Below are 24,491 nucleotides of genomic sequence, written 5' to 3'. Positions count from 1 at the left end.
GACGTCATTGATCGAAAAACGCATGAAAAACGACTGGCGCACTAGCCAGAGCCAGCCGCTAGCCAAGCACGTTGTTGAGTAGGGATGGGCGCGCGTCAGCTGTAATCGGGTGGTGGAGTCATGCTTGCTTCCACTTCAAAATCATACCAATGACAGCTTACACAAGTTTTGTGGGACAACATCAGAGGCTTCCTGTAGCTTCGTACAGTGCTCCTGATTCGAGGCACGCCTATGACCGCCGCCAATGGTCGCCCAAATCTGTCGTCGCAACACGTTCCTGACAGTAGCTGTCTGCTTTTTCGTCGCATGGCTCATTGTGCAGCTAAGTACGTTCTCTTTTTATGGTTGTCAGTGTTTACCCAGAAAGCATGTTCAAAAATAACAGTTGTTTTGATTTTTTTTTTTTCAGTAACAACGCAACAATGCTTGGATCAAAATCGAATAACTCTGGCCACGAGCAGTTGGAAGTATCGTTGTCTGCAGAACATTGTAATTTTCAATATCTTCAGAACTTTAATGCCTTTGATTAGTGTCTTCGCACTCAGAAAAGTCATGATGATCCGCAGGTGACGAATCTGCAGTCATCAGGGGCACCCGCGAACTGCATCGATGCCGTCGAGAAGCTTGCAGATTGGAAACTATTGCCGGTCATATACGTGATAACACCGACGTATGCGCGCCCCGTTCAAGAAGCCGAATTGACGCGGCTATCGCACACTTTCCGTTTGGTGAGTCGGAGAACTTGAATCTTTGGTCGATCTTTTTTTAAGGCGAAAGCCTTTAATTGCCTCATACTGTCGTTAGCAGACGTGTCGGCAGCCGTGTCAGCAGATTTGTCCGCCTTTCGGCGTCACTGCTTAAAAAGAAACTGCGCCGAAGGTGGGAATCGAACCATTTGCATTTGAAGCGGAGACGCTGCCACTCCGCCACGAAGGCTCAAAGTTCGAGCATGAATAAAGGCGCATCTAGTGAATGCATGGATTTCATAAATAAACTAAAAATGATATGGAAATAAAAATAACAAATATAAGAATAAGAAAAGGAGCAAAAATTAAAAAATATGAAAAATGAAGTAAATAAAAACAAACAGTGTGCCAGGAAACGCTTTCGCCTTGCAGCACTTTAGAGAGCCAAAGTGCGCCCTGAATTTTTTTCTTTTAGTGCGCGATTCCCCGCATTGTAATTCGAATGATGCTTGCACAGTGGCTAAACGGAAGTTGGTGCGGTAATTAGGTGGTAGCTTTGTTCCACCTAGTAGGTCATAGCTGCAACCGACAATTGAAGCCATGCTAGCGTGCATATCCGCATTTGGCCTAATTACCCGAACTGACTGACAGTTTATTCCTTCTACGTGTCGTCGTTTCCTTTCCCTAGGTACCACATTTACACTGGATCGTTGTCGAAGATTCGAGCAACCGAACAGCGTTGGTTTCAGACTTCCTGGCTCGTTGCGGCGTGTCCTATACTCACCTGTATGCAGCCACCCCTGCTAATCACAAGCTGAGGCCTGACGACCCCAGCTGGCTTCTTCCAAAGGGAGTCCTACAAAGAAACGAAGCCTTAAATTGGCTCAGAACAAATGCGGGGCAGCTGGATACGAATGGCGTTGTCTACTTTGCTGACGACGACAATACGTACGATCTACGTCTATTCGATGAGGTAAAGTGAAAGGAATCCCCGCTGTTCGCTCGTTTTCAAAGCGTTTGAGTGAGACTGTCAAATTACGTACGTCTAACACGTGTCCGAACTTCTTAGTAAGGATTCATGATGCCGTAACTTGTAAGGGCTTATCTGTGCTCTTGACATTTTTTGCATCCAGCAGGCTAGCTAGTAAACTAACATTTTTCATCTTGCATCATATACCCAATGCTGCTAGAAACATTGGAGAGTACAGCGTGTGTGCATGCTCACATCAATCGGTGACCGCAACGTTTGCAACTGTAGGAAGCATTTCCTACTGTTACGACTACCATTCTTGTGATATAAAACTCAGCTGCCATGAGCGATTTTGCTAGTGAAATGCATGTCTTGCAGATGAGGAAAACTGTCAAGGTATCTGTGTGGCCCGTGGGTTTGGTGGGGGGCCTCATGGTAGAGGGTCCCATTGTTCGAGATGGACATGTTGTTGGTTGGAATGCTGCCTGGAAGCCAAACAGGTGAGAACAGCTGCACTGCATTCTTTTGCAGAAGGAACAAACCAACTTCTTTATTCATCATCATCATCATCAGCCTGACTACACCCACTGCAGGGCAAAGGCCTCTCCCATGTCTCTCCAATTAACCCTGTCCTTTGCCAGTTGCGGCCACTGTATATCCCCGCAAACTTCTTAATCTCACCCGCCCTCCTAACTTTCTGCCGCCCCCTGCTACGTTTGCTTTCTCTTGGAATCCACTCCGTTACCCTTAAGGACCAGCGGTTATCTTGCCTTCGCATTACCAAGCCCATTTCTTCCTCTTGATTTCAACTAAGATGTCATTAACCCGCGTTTGTTCCCTCACCCACTCCGCCCTCTTCCGATCTCTTAACGTTACATGTCTGAAGAATATTCTTTGTAGCAAGTATAATGCAGTACTAGAGTACTAGTAACATATATTGTGGGCAACTTAATGAACTACAAATGGTCGCACACAAATCGGTAATCATATGCACAATGATGGCTGGGTGGTTACAGTGTTCAGTTGCTAAGCCAGATGGTGCGGCACCTAATCCTAGCTGTGGCGGCCACATCAGACGGAGGTGAAATTCACAATATACCCGTGTGCTGTGCGATGTCGGTGCAAGTTAGAGACCTGCAGCTGTGGTCTAAAATAGCCCGGAGCCTCCACTATGGTGACCCTTCCTTCTTTCATCCTTTCCCTCGTGGCACTGTTCATGTGACCGCTGAGAGTGAGATAGTTACTGCACCTTTCCTTTCCTCAAAACCAGTTATTATCGCTATGAACTACCAAAAGTGAAAGACAGCAATATGAGACAGTGCATTTACTTGATGGAAAAGATGGTTATGATGGCCATGCCAGTATCGCAACTCAGTTGCGTACTCCAAATATTGTGCCTTGGCATCAGATGTGTCCACAGGTTTAGCTACATTTACTATCTTAATTGCATTATTTATGCAAATGAGAACAGTACACATTCTGTGCAGAAGTTAATGCTGACCAACAACCTCCATAAAAAATTAAAAGCTTCTGCAAGACTTAGTTTGCGTAAAGGCCCTTTCATAAGTGGCAGTCTGTAAGCTAGCTGTTGCTGTTTAATCGGCTATAGAATGGACAAAACGGCTCCGAATTTTGACATTTGCAGCTATTGAATTTGGCTGCTGCGTCTAACCTTCAACTGCATAGTTTCATTACTACCTCTCTTTGTGTTTACTACCTCTCTCAGTGCACGTTAAAGAACCCCAGGTGGTCGAAATTTCCGGAGCCCTTCACTACGGCGTCTCTCATAGCCTCAGTCGCTTTGGGACGTTAAACGCCATAAACCAAACCAAACCATCTTTGTGTTTACTTTTCTTGGCTTACAACTATCCCTAGAATTTCTTGCATTGTCGTGCATTAGAAGGACGCTCATCTGAATAGAATAAACACCCATTAGAAATCACTAGTGGTGGTCGTGTGCATTCTCTTGTCTTTCGCACTGCACTGCAAAAGTGTGAAGCTAGTTGTAGTAGACATTCCATGTTCCATCGCCAACTGTCTTTTGGCAGGCGCTACCCTCTGGACATGGCAGGTTTCGCTGTCTCTCTCCGCCTACTCCTCGACCATCCCGGTGCCCAGTTTCGGCTTCAGCTGCCCCGCGGTCAGCAGGAGTCCTTCCTGCTGTCGCGACTGCTGTCGGGACCAGAGGAGCTGGAGCCTCGCGCTCGCAACTGCACCCTCGTCCTCGTGTGGCACACACGCACCGAGAAACCAAAGCTGGATCAGGAGCGACGCCTCGGCAAGAAGCGCCCGAAGCAAGCTGCAGCCAAGCCACGCTCCCAAGCATAGTTGTGCAGACACGCTTTGCAAAGTCAGAGCTGCCTGATCATACTGATTGTGCAACTTCGCAAAGGGGAGGAAAAAATTTAATAGTTCAGAAAAAAGAAAAACAGAACTTGAGGTCGACACTAGGGGGTCAGAAGACATTGCTTCATGATGACCTTGGTGGCTCGACCGGGAAATATGGCGGCACACCGAGCCAGCGTAGGAAGAGACTGCGTCTCAAGCTTCCGCTAAAGATCAGGCACCACCTACGAGCTCTGGTGTGAGCTGTCAGCAGTGTGGTGCAATTTGCAAACACACCCGAGAAGTTAATTTCCTGCCATCAGGTGGCGTGACAATATACAAACTTCCAAATTTTCACTTAATCGGCATGCCGCATTTTATAGAGCAGGGTGTTTTGAGAATTTTCAGATCCATTGCGGGTGGTAAATCGGAAACTTCTCAAAATACCCTACTCCATAAAATCTGGGATACCAATTGGGTGAAAATTTGGAAGCTTGCAGATTGTCGCGCCACCTGGTGGAAGTGAACTAACTTATGTGGTGTGTTTGAAAATTGCACCACACAGGCGACATAAGAGCTTGTAGGCGGGTGCCTGATTGCATTTTCCTTCACATACAGGAGCTGCCCAGATTGCTAAATGGAGTTTCATGGCCGGAGTGAATGAAGACCTCTCTTGTGAATTGAATGGTGCGTGTGACTAGTGCATAATGTCCTACTAGCAGCTGGGAAAAAAAAAACCGGCAAAGAGCATGGGACCACAATGAATTTTCAACAAGAACGTCCATTTGGCCATGGAAGAAGGAATCACAATTAGTACCTTCCTTGTGTTCTCATGGTAAAACAAAGCCATGCACCATTCTCGCATTATGGCGCTCGGCTGCTGGCCTGAAAGACGCGGATTCGATCCTGGCCGCGACAGTTGAATTTCGATGGAGACGAAATTCTAGAGGCCCGTGTACTGTGCGATGTCAGTGCACGTTAAAGAACTCCAGGTGGTCGAAATTTCTGGAGCCCTTCACTACGGCATCCCTCATAGCCTGAGTCGCTTTGGGACGTTAAACCATTCTCGCATCTTCACAGACGGAAAAATTCGGTTCTGGTCGGGCAACCAGGATAAATTAATCGCTGGTGTTCTCACATCAGTGAGATGCAGTGTCAAACCTGGTTTCTCAGCAGAAACACTCGTAATGAATATGCAAATCACCAGATGCAAACTATTTTTATTTTTGTTTGTCCCCTTCTCTGTGCCCTGCATGTTAGCAACAGGCTAGATAGAGATGGTGTACATGATTCCTGGTTAGCACAGCCAACCCTGCATTGCCAAAGTTTAAACAAAACACTGCCACTTGTATCATGCCCATGGTGAATAAATGTTGTGTGCTCACTGCAATCTTCACAGTTCGGTTGATGTTGTAACAGTTGGAACTCTAACAACATGCCGCATGTCTCCACTCACTCTGTAGCCAGGAGACCTGAATTCACTGGACATGAGCATGCTGACATTTTCATTCACAGCATGTGTGTGCAGCCACCGCAAAGTCTAGTGCACAAATTGGCATATATAGCTGCAAGCTACATAAATATGTGCCGCCATTCACCATTATGCACAACCGCAAAAGGAAGTTACACAATGACTATTCACAGAACAGAATTTAACTTCCACTGTGCAGTATAAGCACTTGTGATGACAAGACTGCAGCTCTGCAACAAGGGTAGACTTCAAATAAAGCAGTGCTTGCCTTGGAACTGTTCACACCAGCAACATCAAGTCTAACTGCAGTGATGATAGTCAATAATTCCAAGTGCCAAAAGGACAAGGCAGTGCTCCTTTTCCAGTTCATGCAAAATCAGATGTGCATAGCACAATCCAAACTACTGTCCTTGCCCCATTGTTCATGCCCAAACAGCACCAGTCCTCTGAAAGGACTGTCAGCTACAGGCTGCCACCGGAAGTTGCAATGATGGGTCTCACACACATGCCTAGTCGTCGGTTATTTCAAGGGGGAGCTTGGATATCAGCAAGCCCTTGTCGTAGAGAAGGCTTGCCAGCTCGAGCCGGTCAACGGGGTTATCCAGGGGGAGGTCATCGACCTTCAGGTAGCCAGGGTAGGCATGCAAGAGTGCCTCCACGGCTGGGGCTTGGTCTTCTTCCAAGACGATCCACTGGGGATCGCGTCCCTTGTACCGCCGGCTGTTGTCAAAGGAGTGGTAGAGACGCACCTCCTCCTCTTCTACGACCAGCCTGCAGAGAACAAACTTGCTGGCATCGGATGCAGAACAAACTGCTACACACTTCAGATAAGCCAGCATGGCCACTACCCCTGTGAGCAACAGCGACGATGAAACGAAACGAAAAGACCTTATTTTTGCAATTCTGAAAATCTGCTGCAGGTCAACCTGCATTCCAATTAATGCGCAACAGGCCAAAGTTAAAGCAGAACCCTGCTATAGTCAACTCAGGTGTATGGTAAAGTGAAACTGTGGTGCCATTTCACCTTCCATTGATAACCGCACTTTTTTTTTTTTCAATTATAGTACACGTCTTTAGTAACGAAACGGATATAGTAAAGAGTGTCTGCGCGTGGCGACGTCCTTCCCACAGAATAACGGCATCGCGACACGGGCTCAGTCTAGACATCTCACAGCCACGGACATAACTGCATAATCACAAGGCCAACAGTCAGAGGCAAGTAAATATCGAAGACAATAAAGCGGCGCTCTCCGAGATGGCTTAACCACCATGCTCATGAGCGGCACAGAGAAGCCAGCTTTTCAAAGGCCTTGGGGGGGCCGTGAGGGAAAGCCCCCCCTCACCCAAAACAAAGAGTAAGGCTGGCATAAACGTGGAAAGAAGGCGGTGCATTCTGCTGAGAAAGACAGGGAGGAATAGGGAAGGAAACAAAGGAGTGAGTGTTAGCAGCACAAAGCAATCGTGGCAAAGAAAAGGAGGTGTGGCGGCGCTGCATCGGTGGTTTTGGCACGCTCGGTTGTGTTGCACGCGTTTCCCAACTATTGCCTCTTAAATAACACTGAGGCCGTGGAAGATGACACCATGCTCGCGCAAAGGTTTAGGTTTAATAAGAAATCAAATTCTCCCAGTACTACTTCCACAAGACAGATGAAATCCAAAACGTGGTAACATAAAATGTGATAACTGAAAAAAGAAATCTTTAGCGCAAAATGAGATGATAAAAGAAGGATGGACGGTGTTTCTTTACTAAGCCAACAAGCCAAATTACCGAACAGCATCCCCAGAGCCATACCAAGCATGTGCACTTGCTCAGACCTTCACACATGCCTTAATGAAAGTGAAAAAAAAAAAAAAAATGGCTGAGGCTTAACTTGGTTAACCCTGGTCAGATGCGAAGCATATTGATGGCTAGGCTTGTTAATACATGGCTTTCCTTGGTTGAATACTTGGTCATTTTAATACAACCACTAGAAGCCTTCGTCGTGGGGGAAGACAACGGCGTGGCTACAGCGGAACGCCGACTAACCCCGAGACGCGCGTTGGGTGGGCGCCTGGATTGCCACGGAAGCCGCGTCCGCCTGCCCGGTGGAGCGAGCGTTTCACCTACACCAAGTGTGAACGCCCATTCGAAATGCGCGGGAATGCCGCTCGAGGACATTCCGGTGTCTGGGCGATGGCATCGTTCTCCCTCTCCCAGCGCGTGACGGCGATCTGTCATGACGTCATTGTGTCACGTGGTGTGTCGTCACTGTACCACGTGGTCTGCACGGCGTGCAACCACAGCGACGGCGCGAGGTGGACCCTCATCTTCCTCTGTCGTGACGTCATGTGTCACGTGGTGTGCACGGCGCGTAACCACGGTGAAGGGCTGTAGTGTACCTCTAGTAATATGCTTCGCATAAAAAATTAACTTCACAACAGCTGGCAGCAAACGGGACTCCCGGATGGAACGTGACCCGAGGCGTCAGAGAGCTCCCTTTCCCGGCTGAGTAAACGCACCCACCTGACTGCGTTTCGGCGAGCGAGCCGCACTTGGGTGTCTGGGTCCAGTTCCTGGGCATCCACCACCTGCCCACAGTGCCAGCGCTCCCCACTGTGGACACTACGGCTGCGCTCCTCTGCACAGACAACCACCACCAACTTTAAGGGGGGGGGGTCTTAAAACTAACCTCTTTATTTATAGCTAGAATCCCATGAAATTTTGCACACAGCTGTGTTTCTCTCTTCTGATTCCAAAAATTTAATCATAATTGAGCTGGTGGTGTTAGACCAATGTCCAGAGCGAAATTAGGTAACTTTTAAGCAGTTTTAATGAACTTTCTCATTGCATTCGTTGCTTTTTATTACACGAACTGATAGCCAGAGAGTTCCCGTACCCGGCGACATTCTTCGTCGCAGTATTTGCCACTGCAACTCGTTAAGCTAACTGTAAATTTTGCTTTATACGTGGCCTAAACAAAAAAAATAGGAATGTCACTGGGTATGGATATCATTCAACTTATTTTTTGTTCTTTGTAACTACACATGCAAAACCAAACAAAGACACTGAAACAAAACAAAACAGTTTGGTCATGTTACAGTCCAGCTGATTTCTTCAAAGCGGCAGCTCAGAAAGGCTGGTCAGGAGAACCACAGCAAATAAGAAGAGGCCTACCCTGTGAAAGAAGCGGTGGAAGCGCTTCGTGCAGGTGGGCCTTGCCGCACTGGTCCACAGCTGCGTCGACGGGGCAGTAGTTGACCAGCTTCCTCACCAGGTGGCCCACCTTCTCCAAGAAGGCCTCACGATCATCGCTCACCTGCACCAGTTCAGGCAATGGAGGCACACCATGGAGCGAGAAGTGTGGCATAGCAGTTCATCTGTCCAGACATGGTACGAGTGGAGGCTCGAGGATTTCAGTGCTTCACACTGGAGCAGTGGCTTGCTCTTTAATGCTGGGATATTGACATCACTCAGCTGGTGAACCTTTATTTTGTGCAAAACACAAAGTTTGTGTTAGCTGTTTGGTTTACTAGAATTGATATGAATGAGATTCATACGTCACACTCACATAGTTCCACCTCTATCTGCCATATTGGACCGTGACATCATCATTGGCACGCGGCAGCTGGTTGTTTCTACAATGCTACTGTAGATGGCACTACAAGTCGCAATGCGAGATGTGCTGTTTTCTAGTTGCTGCCACAGATGGCGCTGTGATCTCAGCGTGGTAGCAGACCCCACAAAACCTCGAAACGTGATAAGTAATAGCTAATGCTCTTAAAAGAAATGGAAGGTGTGTCCCCATGCTGTCTATGCTGCATATATCATGGTATGCTAATTGTTCTTCCAAAGCATCCTTACGTCTGGCACTTTCTCTACCGCTCTGCCAATGCATACATTACTTATGTTGGCTACACGATGCAAAATAACAATATTAAATCCACATAAGACTACGCCTACGCATGCTGCCGCACCGAGTCTACCATGACGGTTTTTCACTGTCACTGAAAGTTAGAGCACCCCAAACAAAAATCCCTCCAGAAAGCAACACTGATATAGTACTACTGCAAAGCCACGCCTCAAGTCACACAGGCTGCTGGAACAGCTAAAAACGAAGAAGTATACAGCTCTGAGACACTGACCACTTCAGAATTGGCTATGCCCATGTAGTTGAGGTAACCCCTCGGCAGCGATTTCCTGAACTCCACGTCTTCCTCGATCGCCAGCTGCACTGCTCGGGGAATCATCTGAAAGGAACAGATGGGAACAACTGCGTCACCAAGAACCTTCGTGCAGTCATGCTATGCTAGCCCAAAACCCTGCTTTCTCAGCATGGAGTACCAAGCAGCAAAATGCTGGCTGCCTGTGAAAAAACTCAAAAGCAGTACTGCAGGCATTGCTTAGCAAATACTGCTAAGAAAAGAGCAAATTACACTATTCACACCAATCGCTTTAAAACTTCCCAAGCACTCAGCCATCATGAAGACCCAATTCACTTTCGAGGCAGCCTGTGGTCTTCCACTGAAATGAATGCTTGTGCTAAAGAAGAGTTTTTTATACATTGTGCACAGCCGTTTCATTATTTCATGAAACACGTTAAACAAGCCTCGTCGGATAAAAGTTGTTTTTTTTGCCTCCTCAATACTTGGTCCTCGCAGTGGCTTCCAAGTGTCAACACAACCAGCTCAGAATGCTTTCAGGGACCGTGCATAATCTATAAGCTGCAGTTTATGATGCTAAGAACTGCTAGTTGACGCAAGTGATAGCCATGTAATGCTTTCTGCCATACGATTTTCCCCAGTCACATTATACAGAACAAACTGGCCAACAACAAAGCGACAATATGACAGGAAACTACAAAAGATACACAGGAGGACGATTTCACGCAGAAACACACCTTCTCAAAAAGGTCTCCCCAGGTGTTTCGTTGACATGTGGAAAGTGTCAGGTGCAGAGAATGGACATCTTCAGGTGTGTAAGCCTGCAAACAGGACAGCACCAATAAAAAACACTGTCACAATACTAATATGCAAAAAAAAAGGCTTGAACCCCTTAAGCTATGGTTAGAAATGCAGCAAAACTCAAGGCACCTGGCCTGCATAACCCACCCCAGCGAAAGCAACATGGAACATTGAGCAGACGTCTTGCATCAGGGAACTGCAACGGGGAAAGTTGTTCACACATTATTCACAACTACTCACAGAATGCTCTTAGCACAACTGTAAGGGATCGTTAGTGTACGCGGGGTCATCGGAACGCGGCTGGGAGCGCTCAAAGCGAAGCGTCTCCTTTCTCGGAACGCGGCCGCTCGCGAACGCGCCAGGAAGTAAGGGTGTCCCCCGCCCCGCGATACCGATTCGCGTACGTACTGGCACGAATGTGTATTTGTGTTTGTTTTTATGTTTATTTAGTGGTAGAGAGGGTGGTTTACCTTGTTGAAGCCGGAGAGCTGACCATGCCCTTGAAGAACCAATCATGTTAAGAGCACAACATGATTGGAAGCTATGAAATGTGGGCCGGGCCTTTAGTGCTTTAAAACCGGGCCCCGGAGCTGGAAGCGGGGTTCTGCGCTAAGGTGAGATGCTATGCATCTTCGGCTATGCCGAGTAGGGGCCTCCCCAAGTGTTAGCCAGTTCCACATTTTTTGTTGTTTTGTATCGTTTTGCCGTTTAATTTGTCTTGAGTGTCTAAACTTCTATACGCTGTAAATAGCTGTATATAAATCTTCAGTTATTCCCTTTTTTATCCCTGCGTGTCAACACATTTTGAGACCGTCTCTGACGGGGCACCCCTGGTGCGAAGAAAGAAGCTTCAGTCTTCCAATTGGAACAAACCGTCTCTGGCGGGGCACCCCTGGTGCGAGGAAGATAAAGAACCTGTGAAACTTTACTACAACTACAGTCAGATACAACTCAAGAACGAAGCGGCTTTTGCCCTTCAAAGGACCCTCTTTCAGCCAATGGCGTCGGCCGGTCCTGAGGGAGTGGCGGATAAAAGATGATTATCCCCTCCCTCCATGGTCGATGTAGTCCCCTCCTTGCATTGTCACACCGCTCCCTGCACTGTCACGCTAGCAGGGTCATGAGAATCGGCCGACGCCATTGGCTGGAAGGGGGTCCTTTGACGGGGGAAAAGCTGCTTCGTTCTTGAGTTGTATCCGACTACAGCCCAGGCACATTGCAGACATCGAGGACCACGAGAAGGCAAAGGGACTTCCCGAGCATCACCAGGAAGCATACTATACTCAAGACACCGGATGACAGTTTATTTCTACTTATGCCAGGACAACAAAACATCACGGAAGGAAGTGGCTCCATTCCATACATCACTCATTTGCTCATAATACTAACTGGTTCACTGCACTTCACATTAACATTTTATCAGGAAACCATTTTCAATGGTGCTGCTCATTTCCTATGCACTCAATCTGACTGGCAACATTTTCTGTGGTGTCATTATGAAGGCACCAATGGGAGAGTCCCAGGTTACATTTTACTGGAATAGAAACCATCACGCTGTCTTGCCTTTGTCTTGCTGAATTCACTAACAGAAAAGGAAACTTACTACGCCAGCATGACCAAAATGGCAAGCATTTTATTATTACGTGTGCAGTAGTTTGCAAGCCGTATCTACGTGCTTCATATACAGAGAATTCCATTTTTATGTGCGGGAATTTAAAAAATTCCTGTGAGCAAACTACTGGCCTAATCGAGAGCAAACTTCGCTCACGGGGTAGCATATTATGGTCTACGTTATTTGAGATGTAATTAAACGTCGGTACTTGCCTGCATTTCCTGAAATTAAGAAGAAACTGCTGTCAACTGCGAGTAAAGCTGTCGCAGACGAGAGCTATACGCGAGCCGAGCAGCTGGTTTGACAGGGCGCGCCATCTACCGGAAGGAGAGATTCGACGAGCAGACGAGCCGGGACGTCGTTTGCCTCGCCTTCCGGCAGATGGCGCGCCCTGTCAAACCAGCAGCTCGGCTCGCGTATAGCTCTCGTCTGCGACAGCTTTACTCGCAGTTGACAGCAGTTTCTTCTTAATTTCAGGAAATGCAGGCAAGTACCGACGTTTAATTACATCTCAAATAACGTAGACCATAATATGCTACCCCGTGAGCGAAGTTTGCTCTCGATTAGGCCAGTAGTTTGCTCACAGGAATTTTTTAAATTCCCGCACATAAAAACGGAATTCTCTGTATACAGACAAAAAGCTCTGTTTGCTAGATGTTTCATGAGCAAACAAAGCTGAGAATCGCAGCTGCATGGTATAATGGTGTCTTTAAAACAATGCAACTTAGTCTATAGTTGTAATTCAGTTCAGTGCCTCTCTAAGGTTCCCAAGTACCTGGTGTATGATGCCACGAGGGAAATACAGCAGGTCTCCCGGCTCCAAGACAGCTTCCAAGATCGGTTTCCCTATTTCGTCGGGACTGAAATTTCCTGGAAAATCATTGAAGAACGGATGCAATAATTTAGAATCAGAATGTTACATTGCAAACAAGCATATTGCCAGCAGTCCCACTGCTCGTTGCACACAGGGCCACATTACTGGCATCTAGCATTACGTCTAAGCGAGGCCAAAAGTTGAGTGCTCTCTTATATCCCACATTTCTGTTGTTTCTTTGAGTGTGTGAGACAAAGTCCACAAGTGAAGTCCAAAAAGTCCTCAAAAGTTCTGAAAAGTCCCCAAACATTTGTTCTGAAGCTGTGAAGCAGGGGACATACAGCAACTGTGCAGCCCAAAAACTAGCGAGTGGTGCGTACTAGTACTTCTTCCGCCCTATACAGGTTTGAAGCTTCAAGGATGCCGCAGGCACCCCACTACGTAGTGCTATCTACTCAACTCTGTGGCACGGTGACTTTTGAATGAGGCTTTAACTTGAGGACGCTGTGTCCAACATACTTGTATGAAAGAACTAGCGTAATTCCAAGACACCTTGCAGCTACCAAACTTTGATTTACAATTGGATCAATCGCATTGCAGTCCCATTTTATGTTTTCAGGGAGTTTTCTGTTAATTTCTTTCTAGCCTAGTAGAACCCCGTTCATACGTTTTTCACCGGACCGGGAAAAAAAAACGCAACAGCCGGGAAAACGCAACAGTGAGGAAAGCACCGAAAATTAATGAAAACAGGGCAGCTTTGACTTGAAACAATTTATTTCCGCAAATTGGACTTTAAAAAATCGAGAACGGTGGATTGCAGTTCCTTCGCTCGCTGGAAAGAACAACGCGTTTCTCAACAGCAAAGGCCACATTGCTGTCAGCGTCGCTTTGCGGTGCGGCCACACCGCACGCAGCAGTGCTGTGCAGTTCACGCGCTCACTGCAGTCCACGCTGAAGCGACGTTGTGCACAGCGTCAAGCACTGAAATGTTCGTAGGCTGCTCGCCGCGCCCGCGTAGGCCGCCCTGACTGCCTGTCGACTGCGTTTAGTACGTCCAGCTTTTCCTCAAGGGGAAGCGCCTTCCACTTGTGCAACACTATCACGCCATCAAAGCACGATAAAGATGTTGCGACTGAGAGAAGGATGAAAAGGAAATTGCACGGGCCTGCCTACTGGCTCCAGCCGAGCCACCACCGCTGTCACTTGCAGATAGAGGAGAGGTGAAAGATAAGAGGAAAGAGAAAAAGAAAAGAAAAGACGCGCGTTGCAACAACTGCATCCGCCGAAGCGGACGCTGGCTGAGAAAAACAGATAAGCGACCGCAGCCGCGCGCCTCCTCGTCACCACCTCCCACGATAAAGATCGTGGCATTCGGTGATGATGATGATGATGATGATGATGTAGCCTTCCCTTTGTAACGGGCGGGCGCCTACCAAAGGTGCCCTGGCTGGATAGATACACACATAAAAACACCACTATCAAACGCGAAGCGGCAAACACACACGCGAATACCGACGAAACAGTACTGGTCTAATGTCGCACCAGCGTCCACCACTCTGTCAGTCGGCGCTTCGTCGCTGCAACTGCCGCATGGTTTGCCGCATCTGCTGTGCAGCCCTCGTTCGAAGAACGGAAACCCAGTGCCTGCGGAAACGTAGCGCCCTCGTGCGGTGGCGTTGGCAGCTTCTCGCAGAGTAGGACGATGTGCTCCGTTGTTTCGTCGTGCTCTCCGCAGGCTCTGCACTGGGTGCATTCGACTGTAGTGTCGAAGCGCTTGCGGTACACAAGCGTTGGCATGGCACCCGCGCGTGCCTCAAACAACAGGCGGCTGCCTACACTGTTGTCGTAGAAGCTCTCAACGCAGATGTCCTGCTTGGCTGCCCGGTACACTTCCAGTGTCGACTTCCCCTCCATGGCAGCCCTCCACGCCTCTCGCTCCTGCGCATGCACTTGGGTATTAACTGCCTTGGCCCATTTCCTCGCGTTGTCGGCTTGTACTTCATTTCTGAAGAAGCCGAACTTGCGACGAAGGTGTTGGAGCCGCTTCACCCATGTAGTCCGCAGGCAGTATTGACTTACATAGTCAAAGACTCTGCGCGCCCATCGATTTTTGTGCATCAGGCGCAGCCGGCCGTCGTAGGCTATTTTGCTTCTTGCCTCGCGAGCCTCGAAGGTAGACCAACCGAGGTCTCCCTGCACTGCCTCGTTAGCCACCCGCCCATGACACCCAGGCGCCAGACGTCCCACCGCTCGCTGACCACGCTCGAGCCATTCCCTTGTGGGCGCTGTCACGCAGATAACTGAGTTTGCAAATGACAATGCGGGCACATGAACTGCCTTCCACAGCTCGCGGACCATAACAAATCGATTGCAGCCCCATAGGCACCGCCTTCTCAATATGTTTCCCGCTCGCTGCGAAGCTTGTTTCAAGTGTTCCTCATGTTTTGCAGCATATTCTGGCTGCGTGCTGAACCTAATGCCTAGGTATCGGTATTCAGTTGCCATCTCGAGGACGTCCCCGTTTGGTAGGTGGACCGGCTGCTCGGCGTCCAGCGGCGCTGAAAAACACAGCACCGCCGACTTCTTTGAGTTGAAGCTCAGGCCAAGTGGCGCCATGGTCTCAGCGCATATGTTGATGAGAGCCTGGAGGTCCGCATTGGTCTCTGCCATTAATACTACATCATCGGCAAAGACTAGGCCCGGTAATATCCATCGGTCCTTTACACCACCGCTGATGTAGCTTAGCGTGAACCCCAACTGCGCTTCCAACAGCTTGCGCTCCACCCCTGCAGCGTACAACATATACAAAAGAGGGGACAACGGGCAGCCCTGCCTCAACCCTTTCTGTACGGCCACTGGCTCCGAGCTGACGCCGCACACTGTGGCCACCACTGTGCAGCGTGCATAGAGGCGACGAAGCACGTCGATCCAGGCGGAGGGCATTTCCAATGACTCTAGGCGTTGCATTAGAGGCTCATGTGGTACGCTGTCATACGCCTTCGCGACGTCCATAAAACAGCAGGTCAGCCCACGAGCTTCCCTTCTTGCAACCTCAATACACTGGGTGAGGACAAAAATATTGTCCTCCAGCCGCCGGTCTCGACGAAAACCATTTTGGAGCTCCGTCAGATGCCCATTTTGCTCCGCCCAGCCACTCATCCGCACTTTTAACACCTGCGTAAACACTCTGTACATTACACTTGTCACTGTCAGAGGCCGGTAGTCACGCAGAAGGCCGCTGTCCCCACCCCTCTTGGGAATCAGTGTCACTCTTGCACGAAGCCAGTCTGCTGGTATTGGTGCACCTTCCAGAATGCCCCCGAAGATATTCGCCATTTGTTTTCTTGACTGGGCACCGAGGCACTTGACGAGGCCAGCGGGGATGCCATCCAAACCGCAGGCTGTACGCGCGCTGATTTTGCCAATGGCCCTGTCGACTGCTCCACTCGAAACCGTCCAATGCCTGTCGTCCAGAGGTCGTGAGGGTGTTTCCACGCCTTCGAAGACGTATGGCGTGCCATCAGTTGCGTATAGTTGCCTCATGTGGTCTGTCAGTATGCGGTGGAGATCGCCTGTCTTTCCCGTTTCTTCATCTCTGATCAGCGGGTCTGGTGTTCTGCCGTCCATAGACGCTACGTAATTTAGCTGCTGCATTTTTACCAGCGGACTTAATCTCTGCGAGCGTCTGCCGATCTGCCTCGGCAATTTTACGCTGTATCATTGCCTGCATTTCGTGCTTGCGTTCGAGGTAGGTGCCCCAGGCTGCAAGTGCTTCATCCGTGGTCAGCATCTTCAGAGCATAGCGGTGATGGCGGTTTGCAAGCCTTCGCGCTTTATAGGCAGCTTTCACCTCATCATCCCACCACCTTTTTCTGGACCGTCCTCCTCTCGAGCGGGCCAGAGTCTCCTGCCTTGCCATGATGCTACGCAGTTCAGTCACGTACTGGTCGTATGTCGCGGACTCTTCGCGGGCCAGGCTTTCTTCGAATTCTTCTGCGACAGCCTCGTACGCCTTGATGGGCAGGAAGCGCTTGGTAGACCGCCTGCGATTCTGTGGCGTACTGCGCCTAGCGGAGGTTGTAAAGTCAAGTCGTATGCGGTTATGGTCGCTTCCAAGGCTGTAGCGGCCCTCTTCATCTATGTGCACGCGACACATGAGGGGAGCTAGGCGCCTGCTGACAAGAGCATAGTCTATGCAGGTGCGACTCCCCCGAGCACACCACGTGAACGCACCTTGGCAGTCCGCCCGCAGATTAGTGACCTCCAGAGAAAGGTCCTGAGCCAGAGTCTGCAGGAGCTCACCATTGGGATCGGTGTACCCGTCCAGCTCTTGGATGTGCCCGTTGAAGTCACCGAAAACAATAATTTCCTTGTCGAGTGCCCAGCGGCTTGCATCTGCTTTGATGCACTGAATGATACTCAAATTCGCTTGATATTGGTCTGCTGCCCCGCCTAGGTACACGACACACACGGCGACACACATCGCGAGGCAGATAGCCATCTAGTGGCGGCCTCTCCAACTCGCGTGCGGCTTCTTGCAGCCAGTTCCGTAGCCAAGCCTGGCCAAGACTCGTCAAAAATCAAAATGGCGGTTGGCGCGCATTGCCCGGGCGGGTTCGGGGAGCCCGGTTGCGACGTATCATGCGGGATCGTTTCCTCGGCTACGACGTAACAGCGGGGTTCCCAATACATTGGATCCTATGGGAGCTATGCCGGGACCGGACGAAAACGACGTAACAGCCGGGAAAACGCAGCAGTGAGGAACGTAACAGCGGGGTTCTACGTATTCTTTGTGTGTTCTGTGGGGCTGGTTGGAAACAGAACGTTGGGAATAGAGTTCCAAACAGTTAGCCTGAGCTCATAACTCTCCATTCTAATAAGAATGCAGCATAACCAGATCAATATGTGGAGCACTGCGAGCATTTTGCACAGCTGGTGCAGACACATAGCATCCGGCATAGCAGAATGAGTAAAAGGAGAAAAAAAAAACCAGCAGGCAGTGAGGGGAAACTTTTGATCATTGATCATGCAGCTGATACAAAATGCTTTAAAGGGACACTGAGGAGAAATTGAAGTTGGCTTGTATCGACAGAATACCAGCTCCTGATTACAAAAACGCAATTCATACTGACAACAAAGCTCTTGTAACGTAGAAAAGAGAAAGAACCAAAATGCAGGTATCGCCGCCACAGGCCAAACTCGCAAGTACAAGCTTCATGACGTCATAGGACAAAACAGTGTTGCTAGAACCAATAGTTCTAGCAACACTAGGACACGAGAAGCCACGAATCACTGAGGCGCAGCAAATGCATGCGCAAATCTCTTTGACGTCGCCAGATGACGCCACGTACCCGACGGCTACGCGCGCTCCTGCAGCGCCGGGACCAATCAGCGCCGGCTCACAGCGGTATGCGGGCTCCCGGTATTCCGCTAACGGTAACAAGGTACACGGTTGCTAAAGGTGTCTATTTGTGAGAACTTCGTTGACGACTTCGAGAACGGGATCCATTGTAACGCTGGCAAAACGTCGGTGCAAACGTAAACGAAGCGACGGTAGCGACGGCCGCAATAGCCGATAGATGCCTTCAACATGCGGCCGGCGGTAGCTTTCTTTTCGGCTGCTGCTAGGCCGCACCGCTAGGAGCCAGAAATCACGGAGTCTGCATTACGTCATGTGCACGTCATGTTTCACGTCACTTACTCCTGTGTCGTCATAGGAGAACCCCAGTTTGAATCAGAGCGGCAGGAAAAACTTTTTCAACTTCGAATCCAAATTTCTTAGAAATAAATGCATCTTTCGCTGCCGGCCAAGTGGCATCAAAGCCATGAAATGCCGAACTATCGGATTTTGCTATAAAAAAAATATTAATAGAGCTCTCCTCAGTGTCCCTTTAAAAAATGTTTGCTGTGGGAGATTTCGGGGCCCATGTCAAGCAACTTGGAGAACATCGCCTTGTAAGCAAGTTTCGAGTCAAACGAATTTTCAGTTTTCAACTAGGCCTACGTCTTGCCTACTGGTTGAACATAACAGATACAAAAGAATAAGGTTCACTTGCCACTTGAGAATCTAGGCAGCTCTTCAGAGGGGTCCCTGCAAGAGACAGACATTGCTGGTGATGATCACGGAAACCTGCAGGTCATGTGGCAAAGCTAACAAACCGAGCAAAGGGCTCCAGAATTCCGGCTGGAGGGGACACACCTTGGAGCGTAGAGTCGCCAGCACTTGCGACCTTCCAATTGAACGACAAATGCCTCAATGTCGTCATAGTGGGGGGCAAACCCTTGGGACCCAGCAGGTGTCAGGTACCTGCGATAACAACAATGGCATGGACATGACAGGCATGCAATTCAAGACATGACAAAGAGCAAAAAGCTGCACCGCAAATAAGTGCGCGCTAGCCAACTCTAACTAGCACAGTATTCGCCACCATCTTCCACACTGCCAAAACATGAAACACAACAAGAAAGATGGGAAAGAACAGCAATGGTTGCAAGGGTGGACACAGATGCATTGCTAGTGTGAAGATGGCAATTTCCATGACTGAAAGGTGCTTTGAAAAATTACAATACGCAAGAATGCAGGAAGCAGACCAGCATGATCTCGTGCAGTGCGCACAGCCAACTTCTGTTACCCATGACTCCCAGATTCAACAAATGTACAGCAAGATCAGCTTTTATTTATTTTTTTGCACAATTTCACAAGATACGTTAGTGCGCTCTGATGCACTCTGAAAAACTTAGGGGTCAACAAACTCAGGGGTGAGGGTGCGTAACAAGAATTAAACCAAAAGTTCTGCGACACAAAAACACAGCTGGTGCACCACTGCAACAAAATCAAAATCTTGAGAGGTACAACCAAAAGCAAGGGTGGTGTGAAATAGGCACCTGTCGGGCTTCAACCCCTGAAAAAGCTTGCACACCTAGTTCTTGCCATCAGCATATTACTTTACTAAGAAGGCTTGGACACCTCAAAGGCCACACTATACGATGTGTACCGCACCTCAAAAAACATGAATTCATGACCTGACTCAAATCTGATAGCAACACGTTCAGTGAGCATGCTATAATACTGTCCAGTGGCCATTACGCCATCATCATCATCATCATCGTCAGCCTGACTACACCCACTGCAGGGCAAAGGCCTCTCCCATGTCTCTCCAATTAACCCTGTCCTTTGTCAGTTGCCGCCACTGTATCCCCGCAAACTTCTTAATCTCATCCGCCCACCTAACCTTCTGCCGTCCCCTGCTACGTTTGCTTTCTCTTGGAATCCACTCCGTTACCCTTAAGGACCAGCGGTTATCTTGCCTTCGCATTACATGCCTTGCCCAAGCCCATTTCTTCCTCTTGATTTCAACTAAGATGTCATTAACACGCGTTTGTTCCCTCACCCACTCCGCCCGCTTTCGATCTCTTAATGTTATACCTATCATTTTCCTTTCCATAGCTCGCTGCGTTGTTCTTAACTTAAGCTGAACCCTCTTTGTTAGCCCATTACACAGGCAGAGCCAAATGACCTCCCCGCAGTTCGGGGCTATTACAGAGAGAGAGAGAATACTCACAGGTTTGCACCGACGAAGCTTCCAAAGAACTCCTGCAGCACCGAGCAGAGGCGCCAGACAGCACGGCTGTACGTCTGCGGGTTGAGCAGGCGCACCGAACAGCCCTTCTGGAAGGCATCCCAGACAACCGCCGCATGAGCGCGCCCATCCGGGTTGTGCGTCTCGCGCTTGCCGCCCTCGTACGTGGTGAGATCGATGTTCTCCGTGAAGAAAAGGCTGCGCTCGCGCAGGATCCGGTCCAGCTGCTCGCAGCTCATCAAGCCCCGGTAGAAGTCCCACTGGTGTCGCCTCACCAGCATGGGCTTCTGCTCCCACAGCTCCCTGCAGGGCACATTGCACGCATCACACACACGTGCACACTTAGCGTGTATGCTTCAGGCATTAGACATACCTAAATGACTAAGTTAGTTACATTGTATGGCACGCAACCAACAAGCACTTTCTGCTCAGAAGATACTCACACGTAAGCCATTACATTCTACATGGTCAACCTTTGACACAGACTGGTATCTAATACCAGTTTGGTTTGAGTTACATCAAGCAAATGTACAGCAGGCCAAATCTTTACAGGTATCGAATGCTGAACTTTAAGCACCCAATTTTTTTCAACACAACGGAAAGAATGCTATCTAAGGTGCTGGATTCTGCACTGTTTTTTCTTTGGAAATGCTATAGGTTTTTACTGAAAATTATTCAATCATTGTGTGCACCCAATTTTATGTATCCCGCTGCTGGAAGCCATGATCAGCGAGCGTGATGGCGATTGCAAGTTCACAAAAGTGCTGTACCCAAACGAATGTAAACCTCGCCTGCCAGACAGTAATTAGACACTCTAAATATAAATAGTGTCTATTTTAGTTTCTACACCTAAAGTTGCTCTGGCACAGTGCTGTACACCTCATCATCTAGTGCGTTACGAAACACAGTGGCGCCATCTAGTGACAAAAGCTAAAAGCATGTGGTCAACGATGCGACAAGAGCGTTGCTTTCAGTTGAAGGGGCACACTGAAGAGAGTGCAAAATAAAACATGACAAACACTCTTGAAAGAAAAAAAAAAGCATTGTGCACTTAAATCAGCAATATTTTACCAAGCATTCGTCACATGGTGGGATACAACGATAATGGCGGGTTTCACTGCAAGGTGGCTTTTAGTGAGATTTTCAATGCCAAATTAAAATTATAAATCCTTGTTTATTCGATACTGCAGGACTCAATTCTTACAATATGAGGCACAATCTTTTCATTTCCGCCGCAATCTCATAACATGTTTTGGTCGGTGTTCGATCCCTTTAACATGACCACAGAAAAAATGTGCATTGTTTGCAGGTTGTTTTGCTGTTCTGCTCCATGACACACCACTGTCCAACTGTTTGTCCAATACTAAGTGGTACTGTTAAAAGCTGACCAGCTGCAGCTTCATCATTTCAGCCCCAAACATCATCCAAGCCATAGCAGCCACGTTTCAATGGAGATGAAATGCAAGACTACTATGCACTGAAACTTCGGTGGTCAAAATTAATCTAAAGCAATCCACTACTGGGTGCCTCAGAGCTCATAGTGCAGCTCTGTGATGTAAAAAAACCAATCAGGCAAATTAATTGAAGCAAAAATGCCAGCTGGTCTTGTGCCAAACCAAATACCAATAACGGGATGGACTAATGCCAAACCACAAACGGCCTGCCACGCACATTGAGAAACTAAGTCGCAGTTGTTCAGAGGCTCAAGAAAGGCTGGTTAAATGGAGGGCAGACAATTAGAACTTTCTTGAAGCACCGCTCTTCCCTCCTAAGCATTGCAATTTCAGATCACAAGTATTTTCAAGATAATTTTTTCCTTGGTGCAAAACATTTAGCACACAGGCCGCAATACTAGCAGTTGGTATTTGCACCTAAAAATGAAGCAAACAAAAAAGCATGAGAAACTGTAGGCCTGCAGGATAATTTGAGTTTGCCTCAAAAACAAATTCACAAGAACTATATGACCAGATTGGGCTAGTGCAGAATAAGTTTTTACTATAAGCAATTCTCCAACAAGCCATTCAATACCAAAATACAGCTAATTTGTGCTTTTTCTTGTGTCTTACTTATTCATGGAGGTCCCAAAGAAGTATGTTGATCACGTGACAAGCTTAGCACAATAATTTCACGTTGATCACAACAAATAAAATGACAAGTCCACTCTGTTGCTGGCTTGTTTAAGCTTTGTTTTAGAATGTGTTTATACAAAGCAAGTGGTATGGTCACATTCATCCACGCCAACAGCAGTTCACGGCACATCTGTCAAGTTGTACTTTCAACACCCACCTAAAGAAGCGGTCCCTTTCGACAGGCTGAATAAGCCAGTCGAAACAACGTTCTGCAGCCCGTTCACTTCCTCCCGAGACAATGTACTGTGCCTCCTGTGAGTCATCATTGCTGGACGTGCAGCCATTCACGCTGTCATAGACTGCACACTCTTCTTGTTTCTTGATTTTGGCATTTTTCTGTAACACAAAAGAATATTATGTACTGAATGTTGCAAAAGGCACAACAGACTTGAATCAGTGATCTATAGTCGGATACAACTTAAGTCTGCAGTGAAGCTCTGCCCACATTCAGCCTCTGCGCACAGAATTCCTCCACGACGAAAAAGTCGTCCACTGCTTAAATGTTTCTTGTTATGTAAACAAGAAGCTCATCACAAGAAAAAAATTATAAGCTCTAGGATTTTGACACGTGGATTGTTTGATATAGTCAAGCATTAAAAAGCTGATTTCGTTTACAGTTGCCAGCGGAGTAATACAGGACGCTGTGGACCACGGCCCAATGCTAGCAAATGCTGTTTTTTGAGTTGTATCATACTTAGCCAACCATGTTTAACTCTGTGACGCTAAACATGTCACCTACAGTCGGATGCTAGCCTGCAGTGAAGCTCCGCCCACATTCATGACTTCCCCACAGAATTCCTCCCCGATGAAGGAGCAGTCCATTGTTGAAGTTTCCTCATCTCTTGGCGTGTCTGATATAGTCAACCATTAAAAAGTTGATTTCGTTTACTATTGTGACTGGTCAAAGGAGTAATACAGGATGCCGAAGACCATGACCAAATATTACCAACTGCGTTTTTTTTTTTTTTTTAAGCTGTATCGCCTGCCCGCAAAATAACTTAAATTCCCACAGTTTTACAAAAAGTTCAACTTCTTAATACATTTCCAAAAGCAATGTGTCAGGTTCTAGGTACGCTACTAAGTAGAGCTAGTTTTTTTTGTTGGCAATACTGCTGTACCACCGGTGATGGAATTTTTAATTTCGGTATTGATTTCTTGTGTCTGAGTCCGTACACGACGTTTAGGCGTTTAGAGATTAGCTTAATTTTCTCATTCAAATTATACAGTAGTAGTGTTTCCTTCAACAAACATACAGAACAGCGGCTTTCTTAAAGGGCGTTTCAAGCTCCATTTAGTGACGAAAAAACAGCACCTCATGTGAACTGGACCTTCGTTTGCGCCGTTGTTTTTCGGAGCGACACTCGGGAGACCGGGCGGTAGAAGTCCTGAGAGATTTCTTCCTTTCTTTCACTTCCTGCATCAGTTTAGGCAAAGAACGCACAACTCGTATTCGACAACTCACATGACTGGTTGTCATGACAGTTGTAAGTACAGCTGCTGAAACCAGCGGCTTAAAACCTAACGCCTTTGACAGACTCAAGCCGTCGGCAACGGCGTCAGCGAAACTGGTCTCACCTTCCGTCTCTTGTATACCGCAATCGCAGATTCCACCTTCCGATTCATTGCGCGTTCCCGCAAACGCGAAACACGCTTTCGGAGCACGTGTGCTAAGCTGCAGGTAGCCCCAAGACAACGTTTATGACACAAATGGACCACGACACCGAAAAATATAGTGAGGTGAAAACTTTCCAGGCAATGACCCTGTAATTACGCAACTAAGTGATTAATTACCGAGTACACTAACACATTCTAACCGTTGTTTACATGCCATTTACACACACGCGCACGACAGCCGGCCCCGCACTGCAGACTACAGTTTGACTTGGCTCGTCTTGCAGTGTTCTCTTTATGGTCAGTCTGCGTTGTTCTCGTTTTTTTTTTTTTTTGTGCGTGTGCATGTGTG

The 24,491-nt window shown here is 48.0% G+C and overlaps 2 protein-coding genes across 2 annotated transcripts; one reads left to right on the top strand and one right to left on the bottom strand.

Moving 5' to 3' along the window:
• Positions 1-69: 69 nt before the first annotated feature.
• LOC149331487 (galactosylgalactosylxylosylprotein 3-beta-glucuronosyltransferase 3-like) lies at positions 70-5,371 on the top strand. Its single transcript, XM_089556660.1, has 6 exons — positions 70-326; positions 410-489; positions 567-728; positions 1,375-1,659; positions 2,035-2,156; positions 3,705-5,371. Exons 1-6 carry the CDS (start codon positions 245-247, stop codon positions 3,982-3,984), a joined length of 1,011 nt encoding a protein of 336 aa, XP_089412786.1. The 5' UTR covers positions 70-244; the 3' UTR covers positions 3,985-5,371.
• Positions 5,184-24,425, bottom strand: LOC149331486 (bifunctional lysine-specific demethylase and histidyl-hydroxylase NO66-like). Its single transcript, XM_089556657.1, has 12 exons — positions 24,104-24,425; positions 23,841-23,942; positions 22,686-22,864; positions 20,382-20,702; positions 19,019-19,126; positions 18,876-18,910; positions 12,781-12,875; positions 10,330-10,413; positions 9,575-9,679; positions 8,607-8,748; positions 7,956-8,070; positions 5,184-6,223 (listed from the first exon to the last, which is right to left on the bottom strand). The coding sequence occupies exons 1-12, from the start codon at positions 24,149-24,151 to the stop codon at positions 5,962-5,964; spliced, it is 1,596 nt and encodes a 531-aa protein (XP_089412783.1). The 5' UTR covers positions 24,152-24,425; the 3' UTR covers positions 5,184-5,961.
• Positions 24,426-24,491: the final 66 nt, after the last annotated feature.

The sequence above is a fragment of the Amblyomma mixtum genome, chromosome 8, assembly GCF_055824585.1.
Source record: "Amblyomma mixtum isolate Tamu chromosome 8, ASM5582458v1, whole genome shotgun sequence".
Taxonomy (NCBI): domain Eukaryota; kingdom Metazoa; phylum Arthropoda; class Arachnida; order Ixodida; family Ixodidae; genus Amblyomma; species Amblyomma mixtum.
The sequence above is the reverse complement of the archived record's forward strand: the minus strand, read 5'-3'. Positions and strand labels throughout refer to the sequence as shown.